General features: G+C 38.9%; 1 protein-coding gene across 2 annotated transcripts in view; it reads left to right on the top strand.

Moving 5' to 3' along the window:
- Nucleotides 1-27,954, top strand: part of map3k9 (mitogen-activated protein kinase kinase kinase 9) — a 150,514-nt gene that overhangs the window by 46,786 nt on the left and 75,774 nt on the right. For both annotated transcript variants that reach the window (XR_005631310.1, XM_039741833.1), the window contains exons 3-4: nt 2,049-2,229; nt 18,410-18,558. Coding sequence is in view for 1 of the 2 variants with exons in the window: in XM_039741833.1 (XP_039597767.1) it covers nt 2,049-2,229; nt 18,410-18,558 (330 nt within the window). In the remaining variant the exon portion in view is untranslated. The remainder of the gene's footprint in view (nt 1-2,048; nt 2,230-18,409; nt 18,559-27,954) is intronic.

Below are 27,954 nucleotides of genomic sequence, written 5' to 3'. Positions count from 1 at the left end.
TCAGGCTTTCCTAACGTCATTGGAGCCATTGACTGTACACACGTGAGGATAAAGGCTCCAGCAGGTCCAACAGAGCCTGCTTACATAAACCGCAAATCATATCACAGTATTAATGTACAGGTAAGTACTGATAATATCTCACATTTATATACAAGAGGTGAAAGTGTAGTCGTCCAACATTAGCAATGTATGTCATTACCATTTCCTAAAATGTTTCAGATGTTATGCACTGCTGAACATCTAATTTCAAACATTGTGGCAAAATGTCCAGGATCAGTACATGATGCCAGAATTTTTCGCGAGTCTTCACTGGCTCAAAGCCTCAGACAAGGCAAGTCAACTAATATTCACAAATATACTATAGTTTATTATACTACAGTCTAATGTGTCTACTTTCCATTATAGGAATTTTTCCTGGTGTGCTGCTTGGTGACAGAGGATACCCATGTCTACCGTTTCTTCTCACACCATATTCAGATCCTGCAACACAAGCAGAAAGACATTTCAACCATGCCCATTGTAAGACAAGGGCACGCATTGAAATGACATTTGGACAGTTAAAATCCAGGTTTAACTGCCTGCGGCATCTCAGAGTTACACCAGACAGAGCGTGTGACATTGTAGTAGCCTGTGCAGTTTAAAGTACCTTACAACTGGTAACAAAATGCATATGTAAAAGGAAATTTTAATGACTATACATTTTGAAGGCTTGAATCTGTTCTCATTTAGTTGTTAAATAGTTTGACTTCCTTAACACAAAAGTTACTAAAATCATGTTCTTACGCATTTAACTTGTCAGCTATTTTCTGCCATGCAGCCTCACGAGCTTTGATAATACAGCTCGTGTTCCCCTTTCTAGTTATTATAACTTTGTAGTCCTCATAGGCTTGTAATAATAATTCTTGCTCCGCCTGCGAAAAAAACGCAGCTCTTTCCTTAGTTTCTATTCTTACTTATCCAGCATCGATTAACAAGGCTGCCTTTTATATCGCGTGGACGCGCACGAGCCTCGCTTATCAAGCTTGGCTTGAATTAGCGGAGATTAAATACACCTGAATTTTGTTCGTGGAACTCAATGAGCCTGAAGTGAACTGTTAGGCTAACTCAAGCGAGGCTATTACAAATAATCCTCAATTTTATAAGCTCGCTTCGTGGAACAGCCCCCTGGTGATATAGTAAAGAAGAGATTGGCAAAAAATTGTCAGCCTCATGGGTAGAAGTAGCTGTTTGAAAAAAATGGCTCTCATGAAAGACAAGAACCATAGAACCTGTCCGTGTTCACATCCCCAAATGTAGTCGAGTTAAAAACCCACAAAGTGTTTCATTTACTGTTTGCTTTGGTCTGTCATTTTGTTAAAGGTTTTATATATATAAATAAAATATACACACACACACACACACACACACACACATTGGTGAAGTGAATTCAGACTATTGGGAGTTTTCGGGTTAAAATAATAGTTATAAATTGTGAAGTTACAATATATTAAATTGAATAGAAATGTAAACAAAGGCATGTCCATTTCTGCGAATCAAGTCTTGATTCCAAAGCCTTTGGCTGTGTTAAATGACAACTTGGTATGATAGATTTATTAGGTTATTCACCATCTCACTTGTTGATTACTTTCAGATGACATTACCGGAATCACACTCATACTTGGACTCTTTAGTATTAACACTGCCTTTAGCCCACTGTACTTGCTTCAAATTTACTTGGTGTGTGAGAGAGTACAGAGGTATGAAAGAAGTAGTAAGAGGGGAGAGAAAGGAATATTTGTGGCCAAAGGTTGCTAACTGAAACTATAAAATTAGGAGCAAAATACTAGAGCTTACTCTAAAACTGTCTTCACACTTCTAATTCTTTTCTCTTTCTATTTCTTTCCCCTTGTATTTTGCCATACCAACTTCCTGTCATCTGCCCATTTACTCAAATTATGTTGTTGCTGCTGCCATTTTTTCCCTTTCCCTTTCCTTTTTCATTTTGTCCCACTTCCACTGTTACCATCCAAAACTACCTGAATACCTAATGTTCATCTCTGGGTGTTCAGTCCTGATCCTGGAAAAAGTGGAGAATGAGGACCTGGGAAACAAGACCCTCAAGATTACCGACTTTGGACTGGCACGAGAATGGCACCGCACTACAAAGATGAGTGCAGCAGGCACCTATGCCTGGATGGCACCTGAGGTCATTCGTTCATCCACCTTCTCAAAGGGCAGTGATGTTTGGAGGTGGGGATTGATACTTTTCATATATCCTCTATTCTAGTGTGTACTACTGATACTGTAGTGATATTTAATAATAGTTTAATGATTAATGTAGTTCAGCATATTTTGCCTTCTGATACTTTATTAAGTCATTGCAGTTTGAAATTGTAGTTATATACACTACTGGACATGTTTTAGATTACCCAAATTTTTCCAGTTTTTATACAATTTTAAACAATTCAAGACGAGTAAATAACCTGAAATAGTACAAAAGCAAGTGTGGGGGGAAGGACTGCCAGAGGTTTAAAAAAAGAAAGTTTTGGTTTTCAAAAACTGAAACATAATGTAATTTTCAGAATTTTTTTCAGGCAACAAGTAATGGGTTAACAACTGACAGCTGTTCTACAGCAGTGGAAGTTAATGAAGCCTTGATAGTTGATGCAAGCAGTTCCTACAGGTGTCCCCATGTTAGATACTTTATTAATCCCAAGGGGAAATTCACATACTCCAGCAGCAGCATACTGATTAAAAACAATATTAAATTAAACAGTGATAAAAATGTAGGTATAACAGACAATAACTTTATGTAATGTTAACGTTTACCCCCTAGGTGGAATTGAAGAGTCACATAGTGTGGGGGAGGAACGATCTCCTCAGTCTGTCAGTGTAGCAGGGCAGTGACAGCAGTCTATCGCTGAAGCTGCTCCTCTGTCTGGAGATGATACTGTTCAGTGGACCCACCATGATTGACAGGAGCCTGCTCAGTGCCCGTCACTCTGCCACGGATGTCAAACTGTCCAGCTCTCTGCCTACAATAGAGCCTGCCTTCCTCACCATTTTGTTCAGGCGTGAGGCATCCCTCTTCTTTATGCTGCCCCCCCAGCGCACCACCGTGTAGAATAGGGCACTCGCCACAACCGTCTGATAGAACATCTGCAGCATCTTATTGCAGATGTTGAAAGATGCCAAGCTTTCTAAGGCAGTATAGTCGTCTCTGTCCTCTTGCACAGAGCATGAGTATTGGCAGTCCAGTCCAATTTATCATCCAGCTGCACACCCAGGTATTTATAGGTCTGCACCCTCTGTACACAGTCACCTCTGATGATCACGGGGTCCATGAGGGGCCTGGTCCTCCTAAAAATCCACCACCAGTTCCTTGGTTTTTCTGGTGTTTAGTTGTAGGTGGTTTGAGTCGTATCATTTAACAAAGTCCTTGATTAGGTTCCTATACTCCTCCTGCCCGCTCCTGATGCAGCCCACAATAGTGTTGTCAGCGAACTTTTGCATGTGGCAGGACTCCGAGTTGTATTCGAAGTCCGATGTATATAGGTTGAACAGGACCGGAGAAAGTACAGCCCCTTGCAGCGCTCCTATGTTGCTGACCACAATGTCAGACCTGCAGTTCCTGACACACACATACTGATGTCTGTCTGTATGATAGTCTACTATCCATGCCACTGGGTATGAATCTAGTTGATTACCTACAAACCCTTTATCTCTATAAAAGCAGTGTTGGAACAAACCTGAAACAATATTTGGACAATCTTGCCCTGCAGGAAGTGGGATTTTGCTATCATGATGAGAAAATGACAATTATCATATATACATCTCCTTGACTCCACCAGTTTCTCAGACGCATCGAATTTTGTTTTAGCAGCACAGTTACCAATTTCTTTCGCCAGATCAATGTCATTTAATTTAAAACCAGCTTCATATTTTCTTCCGATCGAATGCTCTATCGTAGGTAAGGGATGATCTTGTGATAAAGGTGTATGAAGGTGTGAGATACACAAAGCAGTGCAAACTTCACTTCAAAATAGTTTGGGTATTACCATGTGGTCACGTAGGCACCTAGAGAGAGAATAGGAGCATGTGCTGATACAGCACATTTCCACACCCAAATAGAAAAAAAAGGCAGTATGCTCCGTGGTTAATCTCTCAGGTGGGCTTTATCATATTATAATCTCTCGGACCAATAGCGTGAGTTTTCCGCATTCAACTTTTATGACCAAAGTTATAAAATATCAGAAATTGTACAGTAAAATCAAGTCCCGACTTATCCGCAGGAGAACATATCCACGAGTATATAGATAGATAGATAGATAGATAGATAGATAGATAGATACTTTATTAATCCCAAGGGGAAATTCACATAATCCAGCAGCAGCATACTGATACAAAAAACAATATTAAATTAAAAAGTAATACAAATGCAGGTAAAAACAGACAATAACTTTGAATAATGTTAAAGATAAACCCCCCCCCCAGGTGGAATTGAAGAGTCGCATAGTGTGGGGAAGGAACGATCTCCTTAGTTTGTCAGTGGAGCAGGACAGTGACAGCAGTGTGTCGCTGAAGCTGCTCCTCTGTCTGGAGATGATACTGTTCAGTGGATACAGTGGATTCTCAATGATTGACAGGAGCCTGCTCAGCACTCGTCGCTCTGCCACGGATGTCAACCTGTCCAGCTGTGTGCCTACAATAGAGCCTGCCTTACTCACCAGTTTGTCCAGGCGTGAGACGTCTTTCTTTATGCTGCCTCCCCAGCACACCACTGCGTAGAAGAGGGCACTCGCCACAACCATCTGGTAGAACATCTGCAGCATCTTATTGCAGATATTGAAGGACACCAACCTTTTAAGGAAGTATAGTCGGCTCTGACCTTTCTTACACAGAGCATCAGTATTGGCAGTCCAGTCCAATTTATCATCCAGCTGCACTCCCAGGTATTTATAGGTCTGCACCCTCTGCACAAAGTCACCTCTGATGATCACGGGGTCCTTGAGGGGCCTGGGCCTCCTAAAATCCACCACCAGTTCCTTGGTCTTGCTGGTGTTCAGGTGTAAGTGGTTTGAGTTGTACCATTTAACAAAGTCCTTGATTAGGTTCCTATACTCCTCCTCCTGCCCAATCCTGATGCAGCCCATGATAGCAGTGTCGTCGGCGAACTTTTGCACGTGGCAGGACTCCGAGTTGTATTGGAAGTCTGATGTATTTAGGCTGAACAGGACCAGAGAAAGTACAGTCCCCTGTGGCACTCCTGTGTTGCTGACCACAATGTCAAACCTGCAGTTCCCAAGACGCCAGACTGAGGTCTGTCTGTAAGATAGTCCTCGATCCATGCCACCAGGTGTGAGTCTACTCCCATCTCCCTTGAGCATGGGAAAGGCGCTATATAAATAAAATGTATTATTATTATCTCTGTCAGCTTGTCCCTGAGGAGCAGAGGTTGGATGGCGTTGAAGGCGCTAGAGAAGTCCAAAAACATAATTCTGGAGAATAACTTGGCCATGTGCTTAAAAAAAGGAAATGATAGAGGGAAAAACCTACTAATAACCAATTTCAACCGTTGTCACAAATTGGAAAAAGCATTATGCGTACCCAAAGTATCAGCCTTTAACAACAATATGCAGAACCCTAAAATCCATTTAATTTAAATTTTTTTATTTCCAATTTTTGATCTCTTAGGCTTATAACCAAAATTTGTATAAATCTTGTGTTACTACATTTTAGGTTGATGGACTTGGATATCACTGCACACGGTCTTTACTTCTATCCATACTCGTGTGAACACATGAGCATATTTTTCATTCCATTTCATTATCTATTAACAGTATAGAACAGTATAGCATTAGAATATGTAGCTCTAAAAATTAAGAAAATTGACAAATGACAATGTATTTTCCTCCAAAAGACTACATTTTGTAAGTACTGGGTCTTAACACTTTTGTAGGTAAACACCACTTAACATGCGATAAACTAATGCAGTATATGCAATAAATTAGGGATTTTGAAGATTCTTGTAAAGGACAAGATTGACACCTCCTTGGACCAAGTATATGTTTTAATCTGAATATTCTGGAAACTGGCAGTACTGCGCACAGTGTCACTGTCCAGCCTGGCTCAATCTCAGAAACCTACTTTATTTGTACATCAGACATTTCGAATAATTTTGCAGTCACCTTTCTGAAGCTGTAAGAGGGACTCTTTCAATAAACATTGACCTTTAAAAGGGTTTCCCTACGTCAAAAGATTACATTATATGTATTACTCTCTTACATGAAATCTTTTGAGACTAAAGGTTGTTTACTGGATACACAGGCTGTTCCTAGAAAAATACTTTTCCTGATCTATGAAAAATGTAGTGAAAAAAATAAGTTTGTGTGGATACAGGTTTACATTTAAATGTTTACTACTCTGTTGTATATGTTTTAAGTTCAGTAGGTTGCAGGCAGCTAAGCCGTTTAAGACTTGTGATCTTATAGGCAGTAATAAGTTCTAAAAGAGCATGAGGTGTGTAGCGGTATAGGAAGAGGCGAATGGTGAATCTGTTCACATTAGTATATGTGAAGTGGAGGATTTTTTTTATTTTATTTATTTATTTATTTTTTTTTTTCCTCCAGCCGTCTGGAGTGTTTTTTTTGTTTTTTCTGTCCTCCCTGGCCATCGGACCTTACTATTTTTCTATGTTAACTAATGTTGTCTTATTTTAATTTCTTATTTTGTCTTTTATTTTTCTTCATTATGTAAAGCACTTTCAGCTACTTTTTTGTATGACAATGTGCTATATAAATAAATGTTTTTTAAACTCTGCCCTAAAGTTACATGAAAGGCAGTATATCACATAAGAAATGGAGTTGCATCTGTTTCCTAATTTTAGTAATGATCCTTGCTAGCGATATTTTAAAGTAAGCTTAGATTGTATTACCAAATTTTAAACATTGGAAAAAAAATATTAGTATGCCTCAGTGATGCACATTGTCTGATCCAGTCTGATTATATTAATGCTCTAAATCAAGGGTAAGCAGTGTTGATTCTGGGGGGCAGCAGAGGCTACTGGTTTTTGTTCTAATCCAGTTTAAGTCAAATCAAGTTGGGGAGCATGCACGGTTACAGCGCGTTGCTGCACCCACCACACGACGAAACAGCTCTGGATCCCGGTTGACAGTCCCACTGTCCGAAAATGACCCTCTATCTGCCGTAGCCATGTGTTATGTGGGCAACCCCTTGGCCTTGTCCAGCCACTCGTGTCCCCAAAAATGAGGATCATACGAGCTGGAAAACGCGCCACATGGCTGTAGTGCCATAACTGACGCTCCCGCACAATGCAGGTAATGTGCGTCATTCGGAACTCTATGAGCAACTGCTTTTCAACACAAAGTCAAACCAGCAGTACCCAAGGATTCTCCAGAGAGAGACGGTACTGAAGGAGTCCAGTCTTCGTCTCAGGTCAGTAGATAGCGTCCATGTTTCGCAACCATATAGCAAGACAGGAAGCACCAGGACTCTAAAGACTTGGACTTCAATTTTTGCATAGATATCGGGAGTGCTGCACACCTTTTTCCAGCGGCCTCATGACCCACCATGCTCTCCCAATCTGTCTGAATGCCACTGCCAAGGTAATTAAACCTCTCGACAAGGTTGACACTCTCTCCGCAGACGGATACATTGCTGATGGCTGTGCCTAAGAGGTCATTAAAGGCCTGGATCTTGGTTTTTATCCAGGGCACTCACAGCCTAGACACTCACCAACAGATGCCCCACAGTCTCTGGACCCCGTGACCTTGCCCAACACCCAGTCCATACAAGCATTGAACAGCGTATGAGCAGAACACACTCCTGACGAACCCCAGAATTAACTGGGAAAAACACAGAGGTTCTGCTTACACTCTGCACAGCACTCGCAGTACCAGTGTACAGGCCGCTCATGATATCCAGCAACCTCAAGGGGATCCCGCAAACCCACAGGATGTCCCACAGAGTCGAATACTTTACAGAAATCAACCAAAGGCTGCAAAGAAACTGCCGATATTCATGTTTGCGCTCCACGAGAACCCTCAGTGCAAGGATGTGGTTGATGGTAGACTTCTTAAGCATAGAACCAGACTGTTCCAGTTGCTGGTAGGTGAGCAAGTGATTATGGATCCTATTGAGGATCCTATTGACCCTAGGAAGGACCTTACCTGTCACCGAGAGCAATGTTATTCCCCTGTAGTTGCTGCAACCTAGGCGATCACTGTTCCCTTTCTAGATAAGGACAAGAAATCCCGTTTTCATACAAACTGTGTGCAAACTCATTAGAAACAGCCTGGTCTTGGAGTCTGGCCAAGTCCAGGCTCATTTTCCTAGTAGGTGGTAACCTACTGGACCTAAGCTGGATCCTAAGTGTAACGACAAGTCTGTAGTTAGAATTTACAGAATGGGCACTTCTGTAGGCCCTGCAGTTTTTCAAGAGCCTCCAGCTTCTGCCCACAAGAATGTGATCATTCTTCACCGCACCACCAGTATTAGAGTACCACGTCCAATGATGTGGCTCAGGGCACTGGAACCAGGATCCAGTGTTTTGCAGCCCCTGACCTTTTCCAAAGTCAAGGAACCGGGAGCCACTTTCACCATGGTCACCAGACCCATGGGGACCAAGACAATCCTCATAGCCAGCCCTGTCAGTGGCTGCATTAAATTCACCAGTAACCAGAGGATTGTCACTTTGTGGGCACCCATCAACCACGAAGCGAAGTTGCAAACAAAATGTCTCCCACACAGAGACATCACTCACCGCAGTCGGAGCATACACTGAGACAACAGACAAGGCACCCAGAGAGTGCCGTAATCTGAATCTCATAATACGCTTGTTGAAAGGAATGATATCGGACACCACTGGAAGAAGCCAATGTGCTACAGCAACAGCTACTCCCTGAGTATGACGGCCATTAGAGTGACCAGACCAATAAAAGCTGTATCCACCTGGAGAGATCTGGCCAGTCCCAGGTCTGCGCACCTCAGAGACTGCCTCCACTGAAATGCAGAATTATGCAGCTCCTCTGACAGCAGAGGAAGATGATCATCTTGCCTGAGAGACAAGACGTTCCTTGCGCCTACCTGTATGGGCTGCCTCAAATTGGGACTGCAGTGTTCCCATGTAGCGGGCAAAGCCTCCGCACCACACCAGTTCTGATCCCCAACAGACCTGACCCCATTGGCCCTCCAACGGTTTCGACTCTTCTGGAGATGGGGCCCCCGAGTGCTTTCCCCCCATCCCCTTCATGATGCGAGCAGAGGTACTCCTGTGGAGAGCAAAAAGGAGTCCTTTCTGTCATCTCGGAGCTGTGTGTTTTTTTTTTGTTTGTTTTACAGTGGCTGGAGTGCCAATCCTGCCACCAACCCCCATGATTTCCCTGCAAATCGGAGGACCTGCTTGCAGGGCCAGATGCTGTTTAACATCATACCCAATTTCTTAGTGAGAAGTGAATTATTGTTGATAATGCACTTTATTGCTCAAGCAATATTGTAATGCTTCATTTTTAGATTCCCCACCCCTAATTACTTATTTTTGTCTTTAACAGCTACATTCACTATTATTAAATGCTGCTCATTAGCAATAAGATGCAAATGACAAAGGAACCAGTACATGTCCATCTAACTTGCCTCCATTTACACCTGTGCATATTTAGCATGAACTATCTGGTTTAATCAAATATTTGGAAGGAACCTCAAGAGGAAAGAGTGAAGGACTGAGAATTACACGTCCGTTTTAAGGCTTCAGGCAGTTTGGATGATGTCCTTGGAAAGGAAATAAATCTATGATTATAAGAATGAACCAACACGGCAAGCCCTGAAATTAAATAAGTTCTGTTATTTGTGGGAATTGGTTTCTGATTAAGCAACTGGTTTGGGAGAAATACAGCCACTGTGGACTTCAAGGACCAAAGTTGCTCCCCAGTGCTCTAAGTGACCCTTTTACCACATTATCAAACGTTCATTAAATTCATAATGGTCTCAGTGGTAATATGTTTACATTTTGTACTCTTGGCTAAAATAAAGTTCAGTCCTCTCAAGTGTTTTATCTTGCATTTTGCAGAATTTCTTTTGTGTTTAAGATCTTGTAACTTTCATCTAAACACAGAGATTAATGATATACAGATGAAGTATCAGTCAGGTTTAATTGAAACATTTGAGTGTTATTAGCCTATGAACTGCAAGCTTAGCGATCCCTCTGGTTAATAAATGTATAGTCATCATCAGATATGTAGAAATAAGTTGCTCTTTCTTTGTCTACTAGAATCAAAAATGTCGGCAATGTTTTTAATTAAGTAGTGAAGTTGACATTGTGAACAAAATAGACTGGATAATGAACCTTCATTCACTTGCTAATGCATGCATTTTCTCATATGTTTTGCCCAAGTGAATGCATGTACTGTCATATATGCGAGTCACCAACACCCAGCCCCACTCCAAGCTATGGACTGAAAGAAAGTATATATGGAAGAACCAGCATTAGTAGCACAGTCTCAGTCTTTCTTACAGCAGAAGGTGTGAGTACCTTCATGTGCCGTGTTTCAGCCAAGTTGTCATATGGGTTGCTTGGGTATCTACTCATAATAACTTCAAATTTCATGCACCTAACCACCCACTAATCTCTAGACTAGAAGTACTTTGGCTGTCGAACACAGAAGGGTTTTGAATTTCCCCCCTCCATCTGTATTTGTTTCTTTATCTCTCATCAGTTTTTTTCTCCTTTTAAAAAATTTTTTTTTCATCACCATGCATCTATGAAGGTCTTCATCATTTAGAAATGTAGCCTAACACTATTGGATTTTGTTTTCTACATTGATTATATAGAATTGATTGCTGTCAACGGATAGATATTATACTCTCTAACACCCACTGGAATATACAGTTCAACTTAATTCAGTCAGTTCTTTTATGTAGCTCTCTCTCTATAGATATCCTCTTTAATAAAACCCTTGTGTGCGTCCAGTGTCCGTGTGTGTGTCTTCTTGTGAAGTGCTCATGCGCGGAGCCACACAGCATGTGTTCAGTCTCTTCCTGTGCATTCCCTGTGCAGATAGAGAGAGGCAGACACACACACACAGGTGCACGCACGCACGCACGCGAGTCACACACGTCTCACACACACGAGTCTCACACACACACACACACACGAGCGCGCGTGTCACACACACGAGTCACACACACGAGTCTCACATGAGCGCACGTCACACACACACACACGAGTCACACACGAGCGCGCGTCACACACACAGGCATGCGCGACAGACACAGGCGTGCGCTTAAGAGACACACGCGAGAGACACACACAAAGGCGCGCAAGAGAGAGAGAGACACACACACACATGCATTGTTGCAATGTTACTTTTCTTGGTTGTTTATTAAATTACAGATTTTTCAAATATTCATTTTTTCCCCTGTGCTTAAAACTCATTAAAAAAAGAGTTTTTAGTGAGCGGGTCATAAGGCTATAGCGCAAATTCTTGCAGTGTTAGTTTTCTCTGTTGTTCAAGGTTTTCTTAGTGTTATTCAATGTTTTTACATTTAGTTTACTATTATGCTGTGCTTTCTATGGTATAGTTAACTCTATTTGTGCTTAAAAACTTAAATATATATATTTACATACAGTTCATACGGTCTGGAACGGATTAATTGTATTTACATACCATCCTATGGGGGAAATTACTTCGGTTCACGACCAAATCAGGTTACAAGCAGAGTTTTGGAACAAATTATGGTCGTGAACCGAGGTTCCACTGTATTACTGTCAGACAAAATTACAGGCATTTCACGAAAATACAAACCAGTATTACTGAGAGAGAAAATTAAAGGCACACAAAACAGTGACACATATTACAGCCACATACAAGGTCCCTTGCCATTTAATATAGACTGTTCATACAAATGTTTATGCACTACTGTTCTAGCGCCCGTTATTTAAACGGGCTTAATGTCTAGTAGAAAATAAAACTCCAACAGCATTCCACTTGAAAAATAAACTGCTGTGCTTGGAGTTTCATCTGTCAGTTATAACAGATAAAAGTTATAGTTAAGTTCAAACGACCTAAGCAAAGAGGCATTTTACAATATCGTAAGTACAGAAATACCACAATTTCAGGACTTAATAATCGGATGTAGATCTACCATTCTTGAAATAGGGATACTATCAATAGTACTTTGATTATTCCGTGAATGAAACTGTCATCTCCTTCCTTGGCAGCCCTAGAATGACACTGTTGCCGCTTTGAAGTCCTGCCATGTAGTTCCATGTGTTCTCATCTGGCTAATAACAGTAACTGTACATTCATGCCACTGACTACACTTAACACCCCTTCTGAGATCAGAGGCAACACCATCTGTACTTAACCATTACCAACTCCATGAGCCGATCCATGCCAGAATCCTTACGGAAACTCGCCATTGCTTATGCACCCAGGCCAATGGCTTTTACCTGAGGGAACATAACTCCTGCATACAGGAAAGTTCTCACTAAATTTAGCCCCCACTCCCATTGCTCTACACTGACTTAGGTCATTGCTGGGTGCTACTTTTATGTGGCATTTCTTTTCTCTAGCTTCAAATGTGTTTATAATCTACGTTGTACCTTTCCAAAGAGCTTGCTTTAGATTTCTTTGATAGGCAAATTTTATTTATTTTATTTTATAAAAAATATACCGTAAATCCCCAACGAAAAGCAGCCCCACACTGGAGGCTGCCCCATTCTGTAAGACGCAGAAAATGCTAGTTTGTATTTTAGAACTCTTAAGATAAGCAGCCCCATGTTATTAGCCGCAGCGTTACTGAATTTACCAATCTGAAGTAAAAGCATCTAATTTGGCATGCCCCTGTAGGCATTTGCAACTATATAGTGACGAGATAGTGTGAACAATTAAATTGATAATTTTGCACTTACTAATATCATGCTGCAACGCAAGTATCATGCTTCAGAATTTAAGCTCCAGGTCGTTGCTTTCACGAAAGAAAATGGCAATCGTGCAGCTGGACACCACTTTGAAGCAGAAGAAAAACAAGTGAGAAACTGGCGGACAGATGAGGAAGCTTTGCGTGCGCTTCCACCACGTAGGCGTGCAAGGCGTACAAGGGAAGCAAAATGGCCAAACTTAGAGAAGCGACTTAAAGATTGGATTCTCACGCAGCGTGAGAACAATCAGATGGTTTCGACAATAGCCATCAAATTGAAGGCACAAGTAATGATGACTGAAATGGCAATTGAAGACTTCAAAGGGGGTCATAATTGTGTTTCTCACTTCATGAAACGAAATGGTCTCTCTATCCAAGCCAGAACGACTGTGGGACAGATGACTGCCAGACGGCTAGGAGAAGAAACTTGACAGTTTTAGAGAGTTTGTCGGCAAGGAATTTGAGACACTGAAACTAACACCGGATGACGTCATCAACATGGACGAGGTCCCGATGCAGATGGATAATCCATTAACACGCACTGTCGATGAGGTTGGTAAAAAGACCATATCAGTAACTACTACAGGTCATGAGCGGACAAGTTTTATAGATTTTGCAGCTTGCCCAGCAAGTGGCAAAAAGCTGAAGCCATTCGTGATTTTTAAGAGGGTGACAATGCCACAGGAAAAACTACCCAAGGGTATCGAAGTTTCAGTGAACAAGAAGGGCTGGATGAATGAAGACATTATGGTGTAATGGGTGGACAAATGCTACAGAAGGTGGCCTGGAGCTGGAGTTTAACACAAAGTAGTCGTTTCTAATTTTCGACTCTGTCTGTCACGTCGCTGTAAGATCTGGTGGACTTACATGCAAACTGCAGCCACTTGATATTGCTGTCAATCATGCATTTAAGTGCCTTGTGAGGATCAAGTGGGGGAATGGATGCCGGATGGTGAGCATACATTCACTCTGTCTGACCGGCAGCGATGTGCAAACGTACAAGTTCAAGTGTGTGAATGGGTTATTTCAGCGTGGAACAATGTGAAACCAGAATGCATACAGAATGGTTTTCGCAAAACTGGAATCCTTCCTCCACCTACAAGCCTACCAGCAGCACAAGCAATGTCTGCAATATCTGAGAGCGATACCGGTGACGAAAGTATGTCTGACATACAATACAATTTATTTTTGTATAGCCCAAAATCACACAAGGAGTGCCGCAATGGGCTTTAACAGCCTTGACTCTCTAAGAAGACAAGGAAAAACTCCCAAAAAATCTATAGTAGGGAAAAAATGGAAGAAACCTCGGGAAAGGCAGTTCAAAGAGAGACCCCTTTCCAAGTAGGTTGGGCGTGCAGTGGGTGTCAAAAGGAAGGGGGTCAATACCATACAATACACTACACAGAACAGAACAAATCCTCATACAATATAAAAATAAAAATTTTAGAAGTACAGTACGTAGCAGAATTTAACAGTGGATGATATCACATAATACGATTTGGATTTATTTAGAGTCCTGGAGAACTCATTCATCAAGCTGCCTCCCCCGTTTGGCCATTCCACAGCTGAAACAGTGCTGCGCCAGCCAATCCGATGAAACGACCTCTATTTCCCATGATTCCAGCGATCCTACATCAGGGATGACTTTATCATAGGCAGGCACAACAACTTGGCAGGTGGGCCACGGCACCAAGTGCCACATTTGAGTACCGAGAAGAGAAACAGAATAGGTGAGGGTTAGTATCAAATGTAACTATCATGTTACTTATGTTTTAGTGCTAATGACTGACAACAGAGATGCAGTATGTACAGTTATTCAGCAGCTCTAGTCAGGATATGCTAAACTGAAGTAGTGAGTCTTCATCCGGGATTTAAAAGCTGAGACTAAAGGGGCATCTCTTATAGTAGCAGGAAGACCATTCCACAGTTTAGTGGCCCTGTAACTAAAAGCTCGACGACCTACTGTTATTTTATTTATCTTTGGAATCATAAGCAGACTGGCATCTTGAGATTTTAATGTGCGCTCTGGTTTGTAAGTCATGATAAGTTCAGACAAGTAAGCCGGACCTTGGCCATTTAATGCTCTATATGTTAAAAGGAGGATTTTAAAATCTGTCCTAAAGCGACAGCAAAGCAGCACAGGTCGCAATCGAGTTGTTCAGCGGCGACAACGATTACGGATCTGATTTTAAAGGATTTGAAGAAATTTCAGTGTTGCTAATTTTATTCTGAAGAATGTACATGTAAACAGATGATTGACATTGCTGTGCTGCAGTACCCTCACCCTCCAGTCGTTCAAACAAAAATTAAAAACTTGTCTTTTCCCAGCCAAAAATAAACTTTTGTACCTTTTATTTCTGTTAAATTTAGCTTTTTTCCTAGCTTGTATTATATACTAAGATGTAATGTAGCAAAGCCCTGAAAAAGTTCCATTTTTACATTGTAGCAATGAACCTGAAAGAGACGAATGTGAAGAAGAGGCTAGGTGCAGCAGCGCCAAGTGATCACTGAACCAATGATGGCGTCATTATTAATTGACAATTTTTTTTGTCTACTGGACAATTCATAAGTCATATTCTTTTCAAACTGTGTGTTTAGTTATTTTAACTGTATCTATCAACATCATCACTATCTGATTTTTTTTTTTTTTTTTGAAGCAAACCATACATTTAAATTCAACGAATCATTTGAGTATGTCATCTTTTTGTGCATTGAATTATCATTATATCGAATGTTTTTAGATAGGCCGCACCATTTAAGCAAGCCACACCCAATACGCATTTTGTAAAATTGAATGTGTAAGCCACGGCCTTTTGTCAGGGAAATACGGTACTATTTGTGTTACCTGGCTTTGCCCAGGAAATTTTGTGTCATTGGGCTTCTGTTATAGTGCAATTGGATTGTCAAATATATCCGAAGCCAAGTACTTTTCTGTGCATAATATTTGTAGGTTTTTTTTTTTTTTTTTAAACCAGGGTCTAATATTTGTTCACTTGATCTTCATACTGTTGAATTTGCTACATAGTCTTTGGTGGTGGTGTAAAAGACATTGCAGCAGAACTCTTTATTAAAGCGGTATTTAATAATGTTACAAGGGCGATTTAAACTTGATTGATGCAAACCTAACCACTGTCAGAAATCTTGACTCTCCATTCCAATCAAAGCCTAAAATTAATCCTGCCTCAGTGTATTGTAGATTAGTCTAAATGTCTTTCAATAAATAAAAAAGTTGCTAATTACTCATATTCAATCAAAAGCACCACCCTGTTTTCTTCTTACAATATATTGAAAAACAACCTCTCCATCAGTTATAGAAAAATAGTGCTTCATTTCATTCAGTCATAGCTTGGCTCCACTGATTGGTATTGTGAACTTAATGACAATGTGCAGGTGGACAACAGTGTTGGCTTTTTCAAAAAAATCAAGGCTGTGCAGTTTTTTTTTATTGTTATTAATAAGAAATGCAATGTGATCGGTTTACCTCACATTTATTATCACATATGAATAACCCCCAGTCCACTGAAGCAATCAAACGCAGCACAATCTTTTTTTCCCCCCGTTTCAAACTATGCTCATCTTACCAAGGGCCCCCCATATTTAATTGCACTCAATTCACAATGGAGGGAACCCCACCCATCCCTCCCGCTCTTCAAATTTTATACTTGTGTTGCCAATAAAAGATAAAACTTAGGTCCCATGTCCATAAAGGCTGAGAAACACTGTTCTAAGATAAAAGCTGTAATCCAATAAGACAGTGAAATTGTTTTCCGAAAGTGGTTAAGGAAAAAAATACAGAAAAAGGTCCCTTATATGACAAGCCTCTTTTATTAGTGCTCTTATTTAAATGTTGTGAGTGCTGATGAAATCCCTCAAGGCATTTTGAGATATTGGGGGTATTTAGTTTTTCTATTATGAGTGAGTTTTTTTTGTTTTTTTTTTTAAACTGCTAAATATTGATACATCAAAATGTCCTTTCTTAGTGCATACCTGCAGCCCTGTCCTGACAGATTTCAGCTCTTTAACTGGAAATAGTTTTTTGTTTGTGAATGAATTAGTCATTGCATTTTATATATACACTTGCTGGCCACTTTATTAGGTACAACTGCTTGTTAAAGCAAATATCAAATTAGCCAATGACAGCAGAAACTTGATGCATTTAGGCAATGTAGACATTGCTAAGATGACCTGCTAAAGTTCAAGCCGAGCATCAGAATTGAGAAGGATAATGTAAGGGACTATGAACGTGGCATGGTTGTTGGTGCCAGACGGGCTGGTCTGTGTATTTCGGAAACTGCTGATATACTGGGATTTTCATGTACGACCATCTCTAGGGTTTAGAGAATGGTCCGATACTGTAAAAATATCCAGTGGGTGGCAGTTCTCTGAGTGAAAATGCCTTGTTGATGCCAGAGGTTAGAGGAGGATCAGTTGAGCTGATATATGCAGCAGTAACCCAAATACTGTTAGAACCAAGGTATGCAGAAGGGCATTTCTGAATGCACAACACGTTTCACTTTGAAGCAGCATGATATTTTTAAAAGAATTGTATTTCAAGTGTTCAGAACCTTGTAAGTTAAATCTGTTTTTACTTTATAGAATGTTACCTATTTATAATGGGTTTGTTTTTGTTTAATTTCTTTAAACATGCAACACATTTTCACTCTCTGGCACTGCGAGAAGTTGGAATAAATTAATTAATACAAAGCTCAAGTGAGCTTACCCGATGTTCTCCTTATTTGTTTTTTATGGTTTATGGAAAGTGTGTTGATGCTTTCCTTGATAAATGGGGAAAAAACTGAAGTCCCTACTTATTTGGAGTTGCTGTTTTGCCTGTAGAACTTGGCATCTTACCCTCACAGTAGTAACTATGAACTCGGAATCATTGATTTTTTGAGACGGCAAGTTCCGTATCTGTGCTCTGAAGTTATAGAAATATTGTAAATAAAAAAGGAGTACACCAGCATAAATCTGCAAACCGTAATAGAACAGTTAAAGAGGTCTGTTGCATGGTCATTAGTGCAGCAGTTGAGCCAAAAGAAGACAATATAGCTCAGATACTGATTAGCCAGTATTGAGTATGTTAGTAGAACATGACGCTGCACTTCATTCATTTAAGAATTTTTAGCTTTAGTTGGTTTATTTTTCTTGGATACATTAATCTTTGCTCAGGTATTCACAGAGAATGAAAAAATCTGCACCACTTGCACCTCTGCTGTGTTAAATCTTTCCAAAAGTGGTATGCAAGACAAAATCACAAAATGTAATTCAGCTTCATGTTGTTGGAGCAAATCCAGAAATGTAAGTATCCTGTGAATAACATGGCCTTCGTGGTTCATTTTTTCCTGCTGATAATCGTTTTGCATAGACTATGTTAAGGTTTGAGTTGTGGGTTTTTTTTTTTGTTTTTGTTTGTCGGTTCTACTATATTTAAATACTGCTGCCATTAATATGTCTTAATGAAAGGTTTTTTTTTCCTGTTTTAATTCTTTTCTAGCTATGGAGTGTTGCTCTGGGAGTTGCTTACTGGAGAGGTGCCTTTCAGAGGAATTGATGGTCTTGCTGTTGCCTATGGAGTGGCTATGAACAAACTTGCACTCCCCATCCCAACAACATGTCCGGAACCCTTTGCTAGACTAATGGAGGGTGAGAGTACACTTTTATAGTTTAATTTCTTGTACCAAACAGTAACCTGTAAAAATGTATTTATCCCCTGTTTGGTTTCTGCATTTGTGTGTATTTTGTATAACTATTATAAGATTGTCTACCCTGTTTTAAAATGAACTTAAATGGAACCTGACTACAAATATAATGAAATGTTGATACTCAAGATTTCAAGTTTTAGTTGCCTTTTCTACAGGTATACATAGGAAGTCTTCCTCAATCTGTATAGTTAGGTGCATGTAACATAGTATAGCCCCCATACAAAATCACAAAAACAATTGAGAGTACAAATACAGAAGAGAACAGTTATTTTACTAGATAGCATACCATGTTGTTGGATGTGTAATATTAATATACAGATTTCCTTATTCAAACTGTTGTGCACGTTATTGAGAAAATGGACTGCAGAGGGGTAAAAGCTGTTCTTGAATTGACAGGTGTGGTAGCTTTGATACTAGCACACCTCTGACCTGACTTCAGTTTGGAAAACAGACTGTGCCCATGGTGAGTAGAGTTGCTCAGAATTGCTTTAGTTCTGTTTCTGTAATATTGGGAATATGTATGGACTCTGTTGTGAGAGTCATAGAGCCAGTAATACACTTTGTTTTCCTCACTACCCTTTGCAACTCTTTGCAGAGTGGTTGATCTTTTTTATTTGTTAAACAATAGAAATGCCCTTGAAAAGAGCTTGTTGGCTACCTGGGAGAATTTTCCTATTTAGGGTTTAATCTGAAATAGTGGTTAGTCAGCCAGGGTTAGTTCCTGTAGCAGTATGATTTAAACAAATGCAAATGAGAGGTTAATCTTTAAGTCATTTAAACAGACAGGATGTCAAAAACTACTAAACCAAACAACAGTTTTTAAACGTTGCTGAGCAATACTTAATGCTCCAGTGGAAGCCCTGTTTGTTTCTCCAAAGTTTAAGTTTGCCTTGTATATCATAACATTAGCTATATTGCAAAGTGTCACTTGCATATGCACACTTCCTGAAATTTCACATTATCACATTAATGGGTACTCATAATGGCACCAATGATGACCTCACCAATAAAAACAGTAAACCAGTAGTTCTAAAATATATAACTTGCATACTGAGAGTTTTGATCTGCCTTCTCTTTGCTACATATGCTTTTTTTCAGATGGTAATGCTCATTTAAGAACCTACCCATAATATTATAATAGGACATAGGATTGTGTAAGCCAGTCCAAAAACTCAAAATTTCTTCCCCCATTCTAAAGTAATGACAGGGTATTCACTCTTTGCAAATCCCAAAAAAGCGTTCCTTTCACAATATAATGCTGATTGTAGTTTAGTGACATCTAAAAGCCTTAGAAATGGCATTGTAACCCTTTCTAGACTCATCTTTAATATAAACCTTCAAGATTTTTTTTTCTTTTTATAGTGTCTCTACATAAGCTTAAACTAATTTTGCATAGGTACTAAAGTTCTTATTTAGACTTGCCCACACCTGCTAAAGCGTGTAACCAGACTTGCCAGCACTCGCACAGTAGATCTTCATTTCTAACCAATATCTCGGAGCATTAGAACAGTTGTGAGATGAGTATTGCCATTCAGCCCAACCAGCTCCTCAATTTTATTCATGCAGATTATGCAAAATAAAGTCAAGATTTGAGGGTTCCCTAAAGCCCTGTTCTGCGCCACACTGCATGGTATATTTTTTTCCCCTCTATGTTTATGGTTTCATGAATAAAAACGTTTCTAACATTCGTGTGAAATCTGCCCTTAGGTGTCCAACCAAGTCTTTCATGTTCTTGTTGTGGAATGGTTTTTTTTTTAAATTAACAGATGTACTGTACTAATTCCTTTTATAAAAATTTGAAACACTTTAATCATGTCATCCCTTAATTTCTGAATGGTTTTCCCTCTTAGTGTTGTATTTACTCCTGGAAAAATGTCCCAAAGACATTGTATCTCTCTCCCCACTCCCCGCACAAGGAAAGCAAATGTTATTATGTATAACAGAAACATGTAAGTGTCAAAATGTCAACATAAATATAGAAGGAAAGGTCTGTGTAGTATTCACTGCTATACTGCTGCAGATTTAGTACACATTCTTCATGTGATATGGTTTAAAGCTGTCACCAATGTACAGCCCGACGTTGCAGTTAGGACACGCTTTTCTTATATTTTTGTGTGCGTAAGAGGTTAGAGTGTCAGTGCTTTATCTACATGATCAGCACCACCCTTTGTGTTATTGTAAAACATGCTGTTTTACTAATGATACCTGCCCAATGAATAAACACACACAGACCTCCTGTCAGCAAAATTAGGAAGCCCTGTGTTTTTTTTGTTTTGTATTTTCTCACTCAACAATGAAAAAAAGATTTGAAAAATTTAGTGATCTGACAAAGTTAGGAAGTGTGAATTATATTGGTCAGCAGCATTGGTTAAAATGTGCACATCTTACCAATTCAGATGTCATTATTTTTAATGAACGTCAGCTGATAATAGGGTTCTTGATATATCGTGCATCTCTAGCACTGTTTTTGATTGAAGGCTTTGCCTCTGTTTTGAGTGTTGTTTGGAGTTTGCACTGTAAAACAGATCATTATGTGCCACCCTGAGTTACTCTGGCTCATAATTCTATGTTATTAAGGTTAATCCTGAGTGTCACTCTTGGGATTAATGCCAAGGAGGTTAAATTGAAAAGGTTCAACACTTTTAATCTTTTCTCATAGCTCATACCTCTTGGACACAGAATTGGCCTAGTCGCTCTTTTTTTGACTTTTTGTAGCACTGCTATGTCTTTTTGTAATATGAAGACCAACATTGCATACACACTTATAACTTAAGCATAACCTCCTATAGTGATGATACTATGCAAAATAATTAAAGGATCACTTTTGAATCAGAGTATAGCATCAAGTCAATGAAACTTCTGAGCTATCGATCTGGTCAGATAAGGAGCTGAGGGGTTGTTAATCGCTTTCAGCTGCTTTGGCACTAATGAAATTAACAACAAGTGCTCTAGAGCAGGGGTCGGCAACCTTTTGATAACTGTATGCCAACTTAAGGTTTCAAATTATTCAGAGTGCCAACATCACATATCATTTTATACAAGTCGAGGTCAATATTCTTATTTTACCATATATTTTATTTTTATATTTTAATTAATTCATATATAGTGATATTCAATAATATGTAAAGTTGTAAACAACATTAAAAGAAATAGAGTTTCTTGAAAGATTTTTAAAAAAAACTTTATTATTAATGGGAGCCTTGCCCTTGCATGGTCTTGGCCAGTTGCTCAATATCGACAACATACTTTGTCACTTTGAGTTTGACACAATTTTCTGAATGTTCAGGCGTTAGGCGACTACGCTGTGGATTTAGCACTGCTTTCATGTGAGAGAAAATTTGCTCACAGGAATAGGTTGATCCAAAAGCTGAAAGAAGAAAAAAGCAATTTTCTTCAAACAGATGTAATAATTCGGAAGGGATCTCCAACAGCTGAGAATAGCTGCAGACTTTTCTAGATTTTCATTTTCCAGAGACTTCCGTAGTTCAACAAATTTTGATGTCCATAATTCTGAAGATCTGAAGTCAATCTGTTGCATTTCAAAGTCATCAATATCCATCCAACTAAATAGTTCCAACTGGGTAGTTTCCAAATTAATTATATCAGGCTTAATGAGATACGAAAATAAGGATCCATGAATGTGGAAGTCTTTACTTCGTTTATCAAATTCTGCTTTGAGTGCTTCAATGTACTCTTGAAGCTCATCTACATTTACTTCAAATTGATTTGAGAGATTCTTCACATTCGGGAAGTACCTGAATGCTTTGATGTTGATATCACAGGTAAAAATGTCTAGTTTCATTGTAAATGCTTTCCAATAGCTGAAAAGATCAAGTACTCTTTGTCCCTGTCCTTGCAATTTCAGATTAAGTTCATTTAAATGTGTGCTTATGTCAGTCAGAAACATCAACTTTAACACCCAGTTTTCATCATTCAGTTCAGGAAAATGTTTCTTTTTTTCATTAAGAAACACCTTAATAGCTCCAAGACAACTGACAAATCTATTTAAAACTTTGCCTCGACTAAGCCAGCGAACATTGCTGTGTAGCAGAAGATCTCCATATTCACACTCAATTTCTTGTAAAAGAAACTTGAACTGCCTGTGAACCAGTGAAGAATGAGAAATTATATAGTTGACTATTTCAACAACAGTTGTCATCACAGAGACCAAATTCAGAGATGAGGTCTTTGCACATAGGCTCTCCTGGTGTATAATACAATGAAAATTCAAAAGTTTGCGGCCAACATGATTTTCAAGAAGTTTTACAAATCCTTTCTTCTTGCCAACCATTGCAGCAGCACCATCGGTTGTCACACAGAATAACTTGTTTAAGTCTATGTCATGTTTAGCAAAATAACTAATAAATGCAGTCAAAATGTCTTCTGCTTTGGTTGCGTCATGAAGTGGCAATAAGCAACACAACTCTTCATAATTGTGATTATTTTCAGGATATCTTGCAACCAAGGCTAAGCGAGACAAATCGTTTAAATCAGTGCTTTCGTCAAGCACAACACTAAATACTTGAGATTGTTTTAATCCAGATATTTGTTTAGTTGTTACATTTTCAGCTAAATCAGTTATGCGCCTCTCAACTGATCTTGCAGAAATTGGTATTTCTCTAATACGAGTGAATATAATCTCCTTATTTGGTAAATCACCGAATAAAATTTCAGCACTGCTTAAAAAAGTTTCTTTGATGTATTCTCTGTCTGTAAACGGTTTCCCTTTCAAAGCAAAACATTCAGCTATTTTATAACTACATTCAGTAGCTTTAATCTTCATTCCAACTGCTTTGCTCAAAATACTAGTTTGTTTTTCGAAACCAGAAATAGCTTTTTTGATAGCTTCACTTTTCTCTTCTGAGATTTTAAATTTAGACTGGTGTTTTGTTTGAAAGTGTCTTTGTACACTAGATATGCGACACAACGCTTTCACAACAGAAAGTACAGACAGCACGATCTTTTTGTCTAACAAATCCATATTCTTTTGTCCAACAGATCTACATACGTGCATATGAGAGGAAAACCGTCAGTAAACTGTCAGCTATAACTAGTCATAATGACACTACAATGCCGATCGCTGTACACAGCTTGTTTAGAAGCGTGGGCCTTAATTATATTGACGTTTTTTCTAAGTAGATCTAGGAACTAATAAAAATATGACCATCTCAGTTTTTTTATACAATGGATATATTTAGATTAATCAATATGAACCATATATATTATTCAACTACCGGCATCCGGCCTTTGTAGATCTGCTGTAGATCTGCATATTTGCAGCACATGACCGGAAAGTCGTAACCAATGTTCATATTAGAAAACATTTATAAAATGCAAAAACCAACGTTGTTCTATAGTGGGTATCGTTAAAATATCACCTGAAAAATTATACATGTGCTTGTATACAACGAAATCCAGATATACGCACAACAGGTTTTAAAGCAAATGCGCCACAATTTTTTATGTAATAGAATTTTGATCTCGCTAGTGGACGTTACTGTCGTTAGTTTCTGAGATTTCGCATATAGACTGTTCCCCTGACCTACTTAGACTGCTGTTACAACAAGTCTGTGGCTGGTACCCTGCTACGCCCAAGTGCCGAAATGAGCGAGGAAACCCCGCTAATCAATTTATAATCAACTTAATACAGGAAACGTGAAGAGTCTGCGTGCCATTTGAAATTGCTTGGCGTGCCAAGTGTGGCACGCGTGCCATAGGTTGCCGACCCCTGCTCTAGAGGGCACCACAGACTGTCCAAGAGCTCAGTGATGCCTTGGTCCAGATCTGAGAGGAGGTCCCTCAGGACACCATCCGTCATCTCATTAGTTGCTGTTACAGCCTACCAAAAAGTCTAGGGATATGTAAATAGGCCGTACACAAGTGTGAGAGGGAGACAAAACACAAAAAGCTAAATAAAAACAGGCTCCATTTTATTTTCAAAACCACAACACACAAAATATGGAGAAAATTACACAAAACAAGCAAGGCAGGAGATCCACACTAACATGTCTTAATTTCACAAAGTTAAGATACAACTGTTTGCATTTATTACTTAAGAAGGCTAGCTTACAATTATATTTCTTTAATAAGTAACCAAAAACTCAAAGCCAGACCACCCAACCCTAACTCTCCATACCTTGTGCGCTCACTGTCTCTCTGACCTCAGACCCAAAGAAGCTTAATTTATAAAACCTACACTCCACCCATAACCCAGGTGAGTTAAATAAGCAACTTAAATGGGTAATTAGGGCAGGAACCAATTAAGGTAAATACCAAATTAGAATATAAAAACCAAAAATCTAGAGTAGGTCGTAACAGTTGCATGCCCCAAGGCAGAGCACCCCCAACCCTGACGTTGTCAGGCATGCATACAAGCATGTAGGGTCCATACGAACTACTGAGTATAATTTGGAGTTGCTGCAATGAAATTTCAGCAAAATGGACTAGCCTGTCCCATCATTTTTTTTTCCCTTTTTGATTTTTGGGGTGTCTTTGAATACAGCCCTCTGTAGGTTGATCATTTTCATTTCCATCAAACAATGTGGCATCCTTTTGTTCCTAACACATTACCATATCATTCCATATCAGCAGAGATATCCAGCACAATTTTTTTTTCCTCATTGAGCTCTGATGTGTTTTCAAAATGTTCCTTTAATTTTTTTAGCAGTTTATTTCTTATCAAAAAATAAATTGTCCCCCAAGAGTTCAAAATTGTATAATTGTCGTATTATTCATTAGTATTCAAGTTACTTAAGCTATCCACTGTACCTCATTGCCATGGCACAACTGAATTCTTCCTGTCACCTATTTAAAGTTCTCTGTAAGTCTCCTTTGTTATAAATGCCAGTGAAGAGGCACAAGGGAATTATTGTACCTATGAGAATATTACCTTTTGAGTTGAACGTATTTGTTACAGCATAACATGGAATCAGCAGATTCTATTCTTGCTGATGAAGCAGTATACAAAAATGGATTGTTCTAGTCACAACTTCACTAAGCAACTCTTGTCTTTCTCAAGAAAGTTGTAAAGGTGCCATTATAAAGTTCAACATTCCCTTTTCAATGTCCCCATGTCCAAATATAGTCTACTAAAGCCTTAGAAATGGTTTTTTTTGTAGTAGTTTATATCTTGACCTTTTAAAGTGTAAGTGACCTTTAAAGGTAATAGTCCTGGAGATGAACCAAACACAGAGTTCGTAATAAATACTAAAAGTTTGGTAAGAAGAAACAAGGGCGACAACATTTATTTCTATAGTACATTTTTATACAACAATGTATGTCAAAGTGATTTGTAAGAGGACAAAGAGAAAGTTACAAGAAAAGAAACAATTGAGATTAGGCCATAATATTTAGGTTACAGCAAAAAATAGTAAGGTCAGATGGCTGGAGGGACAGAAAAAACAAAAAAAAAAGAGCAAAGAAAATCTGCAAGTGTTCCAAGTCCAAAGGATCGCCCCATCCCCCTGTGCAGCCTGCCTAACATAAATGTTCCTAAATCAAACCTCTTCATTTTCAGGCTTCATGTAGTAGGAATTTGATGAAGTTGGTCTCGTGGACAGATGAGACACCTGCCTTCATTCCACCCTCTCAGGGGGCTACATGGTGCTGCGCCACCACGGAAGCACTGGAAGAAACAACATAGAATAATGGGGATTAGGATCTAATCAGTAACATTTTAAAATAAGTTTATAAAGCACAGAGAATTTATTAATTTAGGTATTTTTACAAGCCTTAAATTTCACGCCGTTTGGCTTGCTCTCTCTCTCAGGGGTGGAGATCGATCTGTTCTTAACATAATTCTTTTTTTTGTAAAAACTTGATTGCTATGTATGGATTGTAATAAAGTTAATAACAATTAAAAAAAAGAATAATGGGGATTAGTGCAGATTGTGGATCGCTAAAGAATATGATAATTTTATGCCTGTGGAGTCTATTAAAAGTACAATTAAAATGTAGCTACGAAAAAGCAATATTAAAATAATTTGTTTTTGCAGTTTTTTTTTTAACACGTTCCACAGTATTAGTCTGGAAAACTTTCTGTCAGTAAAGTATTTCATATTTTAAGTGCATAACAGCAAAAGGCCACCTCACCACTTCTATTAAGCCTGGCTCTTGGAATTATAAGCAGCCTTCCATTCAAATATCTAGGGTCATGACTTGGAGTGTAGGGGGACAGGCATTCAAAAATATAGGAAGGGGCAAAATTATTTAAGGCTTTATAATCCATTGGTAGTATTTTAAGGTCGATTTTGAACGTCATAGGTAGCTAATGTAACAATGTTAAAACTGACGAGAGGTGCTTAAATGTTCTTTTTCTAGTTAAGATTCTCACAGCTGAATTTTGCACTAATTGCAGCAATTGATGTCTTTCTTATTGTAGTCCTGCTAGGAGTGCATTATAGTAATCTTATCGAGTAAAAGCAAAAGTGTGAAGTAATTTTTCAGTGTTTTGTAAAGTTATAAGAGGTCCATCCATCCATCCATTTTCCAACCCACTGAATCCGAACACAGGGTCACGGGGGGTCTGCTGGAGCACTTTTGATATATTCCTTTAGTGAAAAGATGCTTAATATGCGATTTTAAAGTTTAGGTCAGAGTCTATGATTACCCCCGAATTCTTTACCTCTGCCTTGATTTTTAAACATAATGAATCAAGTTTATTTGTAATACTCTCACTATACCCGTGTTTGCCAATGCTTATAAATGCTTATTCTAATATTGTATGTATTAATTTTAAAAAGTTTTGAACAGATCTTCAAAGCAAGTATTTAAATTTCAGATAGTACAGAACATCAGTTATCCTCTGACTTAAGAAAAGTGGGTTGGGATTCTTCCGTTTGGGATTCTTCCAGTTGAACAAGATAAGTCTACATGCTACTAGTGTGGAAATGGCAATTACAATCAATTTGTCCTTCACTTTAAGCCCATTTGGGAATACACTAAACACCTCTGTTAATTGGTTAGCAGTAATTATGACAACAAGGCTGTTTGATGTGCATTCAAAGACTTTTGCCCCAAATGATGATAATTTGGTGCACTCCCAAAATTTGTGGCTTAGTTAAGCTGGAGTTCAAATGCAGTGCTCGCTGTTTGGGTCTTACACTGAATACATTTTGCACAATTTTAAACAAGATAAATGTGATGGATGAAAGATTTTAGGTTTAATAATTGAATGCTTTATCATTATTCTTTTTTGTAAGGAAGCCACATCATGCTTTGATCTCATTTGAAGATTTTTGTCTTTAAAAGTTAAATGAGTTTGGTCTTTATTATGCATACTTTTGTTTGTTTTGTTTTAACATTTGTACATGTCTGGTGTGACACTCATACAGTATGT

The sequence above is a fragment of the Polypterus senegalus genome, chromosome 18 (assembly GCF_016835505.1).
Source record: "Polypterus senegalus isolate Bchr_013 chromosome 18, ASM1683550v1, whole genome shotgun sequence".
In the NCBI taxonomy this organism is placed as follows: domain Eukaryota; kingdom Metazoa; phylum Chordata; class Cladistia; order Polypteriformes; family Polypteridae; genus Polypterus; species Polypterus senegalus.
Note: the sequence above shows the minus strand (reverse complement) of the source record. Positions and strands in the feature narration are given on the sequence as shown.